This window comes from Zootoca vivipara, chromosome 3, assembly GCF_965207765.1.
Source record: "Zootoca vivipara chromosome 3, rZooViv2.hap1.1, whole genome shotgun sequence".
Lineage (NCBI taxonomy): Eukaryota > Metazoa > Chordata > Lepidosauria > Squamata > Lacertidae > Zootoca > Zootoca vivipara.
In genome coordinates, this window is record NC_142586.1 from 117,226,643 (window position 1) to 117,237,298 (window position 10,656).

General features: G+C 48.0%; 1 protein-coding gene across 1 annotated transcript; it reads left to right on the forward strand.

Annotated features, from left to right (window-relative positions):
* Positions 1-3,736: 3,736 nt before the first annotated feature.
* Positions 3,737-6,708, forward strand: POMC (proopiomelanocortin). The gene is made up of 2 exons (XM_035110541.2): positions 3,737-3,868; positions 5,355-6,708. The coding sequence occupies exons 1-2, from the start codon at positions 3,737-3,739 to the stop codon at positions 6,033-6,035; spliced, it is 813 nt and encodes a 270-aa protein (XP_034966432.1). The 3' UTR covers positions 6,036-6,708.
* Positions 6,709-10,656: the final 3,948 nt, after the last annotated feature.

A 10,656-nucleotide genomic window follows, 5' to 3' on the forward strand; every position in this document is an offset into this window, starting at 1 on the left:
GAGGCAGGAAGATTTCAGGGCAGGAGAACCTACGGGGAGGGCTGCAACTTCTCAGATTTGTAGTTGGAGAACCTGTTTCCCTTGGTTGTTTGTTGCCTTCTCTGTACTGATTTCTGGTCCAAGAAACCTTGCCCCCCACCCCAACCCGGCACTGGAGATGCCCAGCCTTTTCTTATAGCACAGCCAGAGTGCTCAAAACCCCCTGTGTCCCTTTACCTTGCCATGGAAACAGGAGCTGGACGGTACGGTGTTATCCTCATAAGACAGGTAAGACAGGTGAGCCCAGGAGCATCACACCAAAGGGAAATGGAGAGAAGGTTCTCTCCTTCTGCCACAGTGCTAGAACACGATGAAGGTGAGTGTTGGGAGATTTGGGACAGGGAAAAGAAAGGGCCGTGCACAGTTAAACTATGGAACTCTCTGCCTCAGGAGGCAATGATGGCCAACAACTTTGATGGTTTTAAAAAGAGGATTAGGCAAATTCATGGAGGAAGAGCAGGAGGGGAGGCTACTGATGGTTCCTAGCCAGAGGGTGGACTTCCTTTTGGCCTGATCCAGCAGATTCTTCTTACGTTTTTAAAGCCCTCCTTTGCACAGCACATAGCTAAACTACGGAACTCCCTCCCACAGGAAGCAGCAGCGGCTTCAAAATTTGGATGGCTTTAAAAGAAGACGAGGATTAATTGTCATTACAATTCATTTATTAATCGCCTTTAACATCACTCATAAGGCGATTTACACATAAGATTTTAAAAACAGTTAAAAAGGTTATTTATGTATGCCACTACTGCGGCCCATGTTTTGTTAGCCCCAAAATGGAAAACGAGTGAGGTCCCAAGTATAGAAAAATGGCAACTTAAACTGGTGGAATGCGCGCAGCTTGCAGACTTAACGTATAGAATTAAGTGAACAAGAAGAATATACGTTTAGAGAAGATTGGAAAATGTTTTTGGAATATATGGGGGGGAATTTTCTACACTTGAAAATGCTGGCAGCATTAAGATAAATTCAACAGTGTAAATAGGTTTTGATGGATGTAATAATTGACTACTGAATGGTATAGTTTATGTAAAATATGCAGGGATTTGTGGTGTGTAAAATGGAAAGAGAAGAAGGGAAGTCATTGGATATCTTAAGGATGTAAAGTGAGTATTCTAAATTGTAAAACAGAAAATTCAATTATATATAATTCAAAAGCAGCCAAATACATTTAAAACAAGGCTGACAACTTAACGAGCAGACAGCCTGTGATAAAGGCTCATTTAGCCAGCTGGGTGAACCTTTTGGAACAAATAGGCCTTCAGCTATTTCTGGAAAGTGCCAATTGTGTGTGCCTGTTGTCTCTGGAGGAATGCTGTTCCGCAAAATAGGGGCAGCCACGTTAAAAGCCCTGCTCTGAATTGCGGAGAGAGCATTGCAGGGGGTTGGACTAGATGACCCTTTGGGGACCCCACCCAACTTGACAGTTCTATGATCTGTTAGCCAGGTTCCTCTACTAAAGTGAGATCAGGACCCGGGGCATGCATAAAACTGGCAATTTGGGGGGGAATAAGTGTGTAATTAGATAAAGGAAATTACTGGCCAGCGTATTGCGAGGTCTCCAGAACTTGCATTGCTGAATCTGTATTTAAACGAGAAGCAGGACTCGGTGGATAAACCACTAAAATTCTGGAAGGAAGGTGCCAACTTGAACTCTTGGTACAGTGGATCCTTGGTTTACGAACGTCTCAGAAGTCTAATGTTTTGGCTCTCGAATGCTGAAAACCTGGAAGTAACTGCTTCGGTTTTGGAACGCTTTTCGGAAGCCAAATGCGCAAGGTGGCTTCTGTATTGATTTTTCCAGATGTAAATACTTCCGGAAATACATGCTTCGGTTTTCGTACATTTCAGAAGTCTAATGGTCTTCTGGAACGGACTACATTTGAAAACCAAGGTGCCACTGTATAAGAGAAAATGGCATATTGCCCTTGTGGAAAAACTGACCCACAAATTTTGGGAAGTTTTTAACGTTTCATGTTTTATCATGTTTTTAATATATTCTGTTGGAAGCCGTCCAGAGTCGCTGGGGAAACCCAGCTAGATGGGTGGGGTTTAAATAAATTGTTGTTGTTGTTGTTTAGTCGTTTAGTCGTGTCCGACTCTTCGTGACCCCATGGACCAGAGCACGCCAGGCACTCCTGTCTTCCACTGCCTCTCGCAGTTTGGTCAAACTCATGTTCGTAGCTTTGAGAACACTGTCCAACCATCTTGTCCTCTGTCGTCCCCTTCTCCTAGTGCCCTCCATCTTTCCCAACATCAGGGTCTTTTCCACGGACTCTTCTATTCTCATGAGGTGGCCAAAGTATTGGAGCCTCATCTAATAATAATAATAATAATAATAATAATAATAATAATAATAAGGGCTAGCAGGAGCAACACCCTGTTGCTGGAGATTTGATGGAGCTTCATTCCATTCACAAATTCTGCAGAAAAACCAAAGACCGGCACACTCACTTGTGCAGGGGTCAGCAAACTTTTTCAGCAGGGGGCCGGTCCACTGTCCCTCAGACCTTGTGGGGGGCCGGACTATATTTTGGGGAAAAAATATGAATGAATTCCTATGTCCCACAAATAACCCAGAGATGCATTTTAAATAAAAGGACACATTCTACTCATGTAAAAACATGCTGATTCCCAGACTGTCCGCGACCCCTCCATTTGTGGATCCCTTAACGAGAACACAGAATCATAGAATTTTACAGGTGGAAGTGACCCTGAAGGTCATCCAGTCCAACCCTCTGCAGTGCAGGAATCTCAGCTAAAGCGTGCTTGACAGATGGCCACCCAACCTCTGCTTAAAAAACTCATATATTACAGATGTGCTCTATTATAATTTGTGGTGTATGTACAGGAATGCAGATTTTCATAGTGCATCTTTGTGGTGTCTCCAGGGAAATTTATAGAATGTGTGTGTGTGTGTGTTTGTGTGTGTGTGTGTGTGTGTGTGTGTGTGTGTGTGTGTATAGAGAGAGAGAGAGAGAGAGAGAGAGAGAGAGAGAGACAGACAGACAGACAGACAGACAGACAGACAGACAGACAGACTCTTGAGCAGGCATCTCCAAACTCGGCCCTCCAAATGTTTTGGGACTACAATTCCCATCATCCCTGACCCCTGGTCCTGTTAGCTAGGGATCATGGGAGTTGTAGTCCCAAAACATCTGGAGGTCCAAGTTTGGGGATGCCTGCTCTTGAGAGTCCCATGGACTTCAAGAAGATCAAACCTGTCCATTCTGAAGGAAATCAGCCCTGAGTGCTCACTGGAATGAGAGATTGTGAAGCTGAGGCTCCAATACTTTGGCCACCTCATGAGAAGAGAAGACTCCCTGGAAAAGACCCTGATGTTGGGAAAGATGGAGGGCACTAGGAGAAGGGGACGACAGAGGATGAGATGGCTGGACAGTGTTCTCGAAGCTACGAACATGAGTTTGACCAAACTGCTTGAGGCAGTGCAAGACAGGAGTGCCTGGCGTGCTATGGTCCATGGGGTCATGAAGAGTCGGACACGACTAAACGACTAAACAACAACAAATATATATATATATATAGATAGATAGATAGAGAGAGAGAGAGATGGAGCACAACATTCACTTGCTCGCATGCTTAACTGCGAAACGTATCCAGGATTTGCTGTTGTTATGCTTAACATGGCACCCCTCTTTTCTGTCTTGGCAGACCCCCCCGCTCTTCCCCCCCAAAGATGCTGAGACTCCAAGGAAGCAGTCTTTGGGCTGCCCTGGGCGTCCTGCTCATCCACTTGGTGGGGGGAGCACCCAACAACTGCCTAGACAGCGGCTGGTGCCGAGACATGGAGATGGAAGCGGAGGTCGAGGTAAGTGGGCAGGGCGGAGGGGAGGGGGCTGTCGCGGGACTTGGAGAAGTACTTGGAACTCCCTGCCACAAGATACTGCGATGGCCGCTTAGCTTGGGTGCCTTTGAAAGGGGGGCGAGGCACATTTGTGGAGGAGGAAAGGCCCACCAGCAGAGATAGCAAAGGGGAGCCTCCCTGCTCAGTAGCAGTTTACCTCTAAGAACAGTTGAGAGCACAAGAAAGTGCTTTGCAATGAGTCAAACCATCGCTTCACCTAACTCTAACTCAGTATCTGCTACACTGACGAGAGGCTCATCCAGACTTCCATTTGTGCCACATTTTTAGGCATTGTTTTAAAGCTCCGTGTTTTAGGCATCGTTTTAAAGCTCTGTTCGTATATTGCAGGAGTTGTCGTATCTTCTCCCCATTGATCGAAGGGGGCCATGTCATCATCTTTTCAATGAACCGATACCAGCATTTCTGTGCTTAAAATACCACAGTTTGGTGCATTTCATCTGATAGCTTTTGTACTTGACCAGGAGGAAATGCTCCAGCCGTGCTACTGGTGTGGAATAGAATGCCCCCACTTTCAGCTGAGGAATGTTGGAGGATATGCCATTGCATAAATAAATATGTAAAGGGGACGCGGGTGGCGCTGTGGTCTAAACCACTGAGCCACTTGGGCTTGCCGATCAGAAGGTTCGCAGTTTGAATCGGAGCAATGGATTCAAACTACAAGAAGGAAGATTCCACCTAAACATTAGGAAGAACTTCCTGACAGTAAGAGCTGTTCGGCAGTGGGATTTGCTGCCAAGGAGTGTGGTGGAGTCTCCTTCTTTGGAGGTCTTTAAGCAGAGGCTTGACAGCCATCTGCCAGGAATGCTTTGATGGTGTTTTCTGCTTGGCAGGGGGTTGGACTGGATGGCCCTTGTGGTCTCTTCCAACTCTATGATTCTATGAATCCCCGCAACGGGGTGAGATCCTGCTGCTCTGTCCCAGCTCCTGCCAAACTAGAATTTCGAAAGCATGCCAGTGAAAGTAGATAAGTAGATAAAGTAGAAAGTAGATAAAGAGGTACTGCTGCGGGGGGAAGGTAAACAGCATTTCCATGCGGTCTGGTTTCCGTCACGGTGTTCTGATGTGCCAGAAGCAGTTTAGTCATACCGGCCACATGACCCAGAAAAACTGTCTGCGGTCAAAAGACAGCTCCCTTGGCCTGAAAGAGAGACGAGCATAGTCACATTTGACTGGACTTAACTGTCCAGGGGTCCTTTACCTTTTTATCTTAGTAGGGCTGCCATATGTCTGGAATTTCCCAGACATTGCCATGATTCATCTGTCAAAAATGGTGTCTAGATTTTTTTTCCTGGGCAAATTTCCTTAAAACTTCATTCTTTTGGAGATTTTACAGGAAAAGCTTAACACCTTTGCCAAATTAAGCTCAACAACTACCCAGCAGCTAACCACAAGGGTCTCCCCCCCCCCCCGGTCCCTTTCTTCGTTTCAGGATTGCCTCAGGGCCTGCAGGACCGACCTCTCGGAAGAAACCCCCGTATTCCCCGGAAACGGCCACCTGCAGCCGCTGTCTGAGAGCATCCGCAAGTACGTCATGAGCCATTTCCGCTGGAACGAGTTCGGGAAGGGCAACGGCACCGACAAGCGGGAAGAGTTTCCTCGCGGCCCCGCCATGGATGCCCTTCCGGTTTCTCCACCAGCCCGAGGCAGCTGGGAAACTGCTGGGCAGGGTGACCCGGAGTCCCTTGAGAGGCAGGAAGGCAAGCGGTCGTACGCCATGGAGCACTTCCGCTGGGGGAAGCCGGTGGGGAGGAAGAGGAGGCCCGTCAAGGTCTACCCGACGGCGGAGGACGGAGAGGAGGAGCTGGTCGAGGGCTACCCCCAGGAATTCCGCAGGGACCTCTCCTGGGAAGTGAACCCTGAGCTCGGCTTCCCCGAGGAGAACGACGAGGGCACCCGGTCTGAGGAGGAGGAGGAGGAGGGTGGCCCGCGGCCCTGGGAGGCCAAGAAGGACGGCACAGCCTACAAGATGCGCCACTTTCGGTGGAACGTCCCTGCGCCGCCCAAGAAGAAGCGCTACGGAGGCTTCATGAACCCCGAGCGCAGCCACACGCCCCTAGTGACTCTTTTTAAGAACGCCATCGTCAAAACGGCCTACAAGAAAGGCCAATAGGGGATGGGGAGAGGAGAGGGGAGGGGAAGGGAAGGGGGAGAAAGAGAGACCAGGGACATAAAGCACCCCCTATATGGTGGGGATAGTGGGTGGGGGCAAAGACACCTTGGATCTAGATCCCTTTGGCACATGTCTCATTTAGACCTTTTAATGATGATCATTTCTTTTTGCTGTCCTCACTTGCTCTGGGTAACTGTGGAACTCGCTGCTTAGGATAAACATTCGTCTTTGCATTCTGGTTTTGGATGTTCATGTTATTGTGTTTGGGGGGCGGGGAGGAAAGGTGTGTTTCGCAAAAGATTAAGCCAGGATTGGCCATTCCGGGGGGCCTCCAGCGGTTTTGGACTACAAGTCCCATCAGCTCCAGCCAGTATGGATGGTGGGAGTTGTAGTCCAAAACCTCCGCAGGGCACAGGGACGGCCGAGCCTGGCTTAATCTCACATCTCTGGTGTCTGCGGAATGAAGTAGGAAGGAAGCCTTATCTTTTGGAGGGGCAGAGTATTTTCGTATTTCAAACAAGCTGTACAATACTGTAAATGAAAGGGTTAAAAGATAAGAGTAATAATTCTGAGAATAACAATAATACATCTTTTTGCAAGCTAAGTGTGGTCTCCGAGACGTCTTTGGGCATGTGGTCATGAGCTCAGCGTCGTCTTTCCCTGCTTTGGTTAAAGTTGCAAGTTGGATCGGCGTCAAGATTTCGGACGGAACGAAGAATTATAATTTGGGCAAAGGTGCGGGGAAACGGGAGAAGGAATTTGTGCGTCAAAAGCACAGCTCATAAGCAAGACTCTGCCGGGAGACTGCACTCCTCCATTTCTGCCCTTGGGAACACGCAAAGCAACAATAAAGCAATGCCTCAGAATATGTGCAAAGTGCATTCCCAATTGTTAGCTACCATGTTTCTCTGAAAATAAGACACCGTCTTATATTTCTTTTCCTAAAAACAATACCACTATGGCTTATTTTCTGGGGGTGTCTTATTTTTTTATTATTATTAAGTATGGTACAGTTTAACCTACAAGATTAAGCTGCCTATCACTATGGCTTATATTCCTTGAATGCTTAAAAATCCTGCTATGGCTTATTTTACGGCTACGTCTTATTTTTGGAGAAACAGGGTACTGCCCACTACTGCATAGCCAGTGTCTGGGCCCAATGCTTGTACAACCACAGTTGACTACATAAGGCTTCCAGGCAGAGTTGAGCCTCTCCATATTCTTCTGCTCTGCCCCAATCTCTGGGGCTGCAGACCCAGAGTTCAGTTTCCTTGGAATGGAGATCAGCGGAGTGTGTTGTCTTTAGGAGATGTGGTTTTACCTACACAAATAGACAACCTGAGCCTAAGACAGGGGGGGGGGCTCCCAGCATTAACATCCCAGCAAATCTGGCTTCTCCATTGGTTTCTGTTTTTGATCCAGCGCACAGCAAGCAGGTCTGTGTGTCTCCAGCTTCCAATCTGCTTTCAGCTCAGCTCACCCCGCAAAACTGTTCTCCTACCTGGCAGGTAGGTGACAAAGTGGAGGCAAGGACCCCCATGAGCCTGGGGGACACCCATCCCTTAAGGGGAAACAGCCTGGCTCATTTTGGGGGGATGCGGATGAGGACACTTGTGGCCAGCTAAGGTCATTGCCGCCACCTCTCTGAGATTCTAACCCTCACAGGACCCCAAGAATTGGGAGAGACTCGGGGAATCACCCGGATGGACCCCCTAGAGCTACACCATAGAATTATGAAGTTGGAAGGGACCCCGAGGGATCATCTTGTCCACCCCTTGCAATGCACAAATTTCAGCTAGAGAATCCCTGAGACATGGCCACCCAACCAGCCAGTCTTATTCAACATCTTCATCAATGACTTGGGTGATGGGCTTGAGGGCATCCTGAGCCAGTTTGCAGATGACACCAAATTGGGAGGGGTGGCTAATACCCCAGAGGACAGGATCACACTTCAGAATGACCTTAACAGATTAGACAACTGGGCCAAAGTAAACAAGATGAATTTTAACAAGGAGAAATGTAAAGTACTACACCTGGGCAAAAAAAATGAAAGGCACAAATACAGGATGGGAGACACCTGGCTTGAGAGCAGTACATGTGAAAAGGATCTAGGAGTCCTGGTAGACCACGAACTTGACATGAGTCAATAGTGTGATGCAGCAGCTAAAAAAGCCAATGCAATTCTGGGCTGCATCAATAGGAGTATAGCATCTAGATCAAGGGAAGTAATAGTACCACTGTATTCTGCTCTGGTCAGACCTCACCTGGAGTACTGTGTCCAGTTCTGGGCACCACAGTTCAAGAAGGATACTGACAAGCTGGAACGTGTCCAGAGGAGGGCAACCAAAATGGTCAAAGGCCTGGAAACGATGCCTTATGAGGAAGGGCTTAGGGAGCTGGGTATGTTTAGCCTGGAGAAGAGAAGGTTAAGGGGTGATATGATAGCCATGTTCAAATATATAAAAGGATGTCATATAGAGGAGGGTGAAAGGTTGTTTTCTGCTGCTCCAGAGAAGCGGACACGGAGCAATGGATTCAAACTACAAGAAAGAAGATTCCAGAGCTGTTCGACAGTGGAATTTGCTGCCAAGAAGTGTGGTGGAGTCTCCTTCTTTGGAGGTCTTTAAGCAGAGGCTTGACAGGCATATGTCAAGAATGCTTTGATGGTGTTTCCTGCTTGGCAGGGGGTTGGACTGGATGGCCCTTGTGGTCTCTTCCAACTCTATGATTCTATGAACCTCAGCTTAAAAACCTCCAAGGAAGGGAGGCAACCCACAACCTCCTGAGGGAGACCGTTCCACTGCCAAACCACTCTTACCACCACAAAATTATTCCTAATGTTCAGTTGGAATCTCCTTTCTCGGAGCAGGTATAGCCAGATAGATAAGACCTCTCCATCTTCTCCAGGCTAAACGTACCCAGCTCCTTCAACTGTTCCTCTTAAGGCTTTGTTTCCAGACCCTCGATTACCTTAGCCACCCTCCTTTGCACACCTTCCAACTTGACAACATCCTTCCTAAATTGTGGTGCCCAGAATTGGATACAGTATTCCAGGCAGAATAAAGTGGTACTTGACCAGGACTTCCGTCGTTGCAGCGTAGAATAGCATTTGTTTTTTGTTTTTGTTTTGCTGCTGCATCACACTGTTCTCATGTTCAGCTTGTGGTACCCAAACACTGTTGCTAGAGACAAATCATATAAGAATCTGTTATAGTCGGCTTTAACAGTCACAGAATCATTGAATAGTTGGAGGGCATCCAAAGGGTCTTTGCTATCCAACCTCTGCTTCAAAAGCGCCAGTGAAGGAGAATCCACCCTCTGAGGGAATCTATTATTCCCCGTACCAGGTGTTCCACTGTCTGTAATATTGTCTCTCCCCCCTCCCATTGCCAAAGAATTAAGAGTCCCTGTTTGTTGGCCGTCGTTACCTCCAGTTAGGGATGCGGGTGGCGCTGTGGTCTAAACCACTGAGCTTCTTGGGCTTGCCAATCAGAAGGTTGGCAGTTCGAATGCCTGCGATGGAGTGAGCTCCCATTGCTTTGTCTCAGCTCCTGCCAACCTAGCAGTTCAAAAGCACGCCAGGGCAAGTAGATAAATAGGTACTGCTGTGGCGGGAAGGTAAACGGCATTTCCATGCGCTCTGGTCTCCTGCTGGCCACATGACCTGGAAAGCTGTCTGTGGGCAAATGCCAGCTCCCTCGGCCTGAAAGTGAGATGAGTGCCGCAACCACAGTCACCTTTGATTGGACTTAACCGTCTAGGGGTCCTTTACCTCCAGTTGCTTCAGAGATCTCCACCAACAGCTCTAGAGTTAGCCTGATCATGGTTGAACGTTTTGCTGGACCACAGATCAAAGGCATTTGCATGCCTCTCTGGGATGCAATGCAGGGATATGCAGCTTTCTCGAACCCGCAACCTTGGAGTTAACAGCATCACGCTCGAACCAGCTGAGCTAACCGGGAGTCTCATTTGGCTGAAGAGTGGGGTGAATTAGGGTAGCCATATCCTGAAGAGCAAAAAAGAGGATAGTCCGAGCCACTGCCAGCCTAAGCAGAGGCAAGAGTCCAGATCCTACCTGATCTTCGCCACCGGCGGCCTCGCTCCATTGTGGCACTTCTGCTTCTGGGGCACAGCGACCCCCAAGCATGTCTGTGCCACCCCCCAATCCAAGTCCCCGCAAAAAACATCACCCCCCAAACTTAAATCTATCCATCCATCTGTTTCAGTAAAAGGTATACAGAATCAGAGAGTTGGAAGGGACTGTTAAGGATCGAGCCCAATCCCCCGCAATGCAAAAATCTTTTGCCCAATGTGGGACTTGAACCCATGACCCTAGGATTAAGAATCTCATGCTCTACCGACTGAGCTATCTCAGGTCTTGCAGAGTTGTGGTTTCTAACATTAACTGAGAATGGCAGAGGTTAGGAGCTGATGAACCTGGGAGAGGTCCTTTTTCTGGAACGCCATAGAATCCTAGAACTAAAGAGCTAAAGTTGCAAGCTAGGGCCCGACTCGCTCAAATTGGCACAGGTCTTCCCACGTAAAAGGTCAGCTGTAGCTCAGCGGAAGAGCACCTATGTGCCTTGCATGAAGAAGTTCCAGGTCTAACAGATGGCCATCT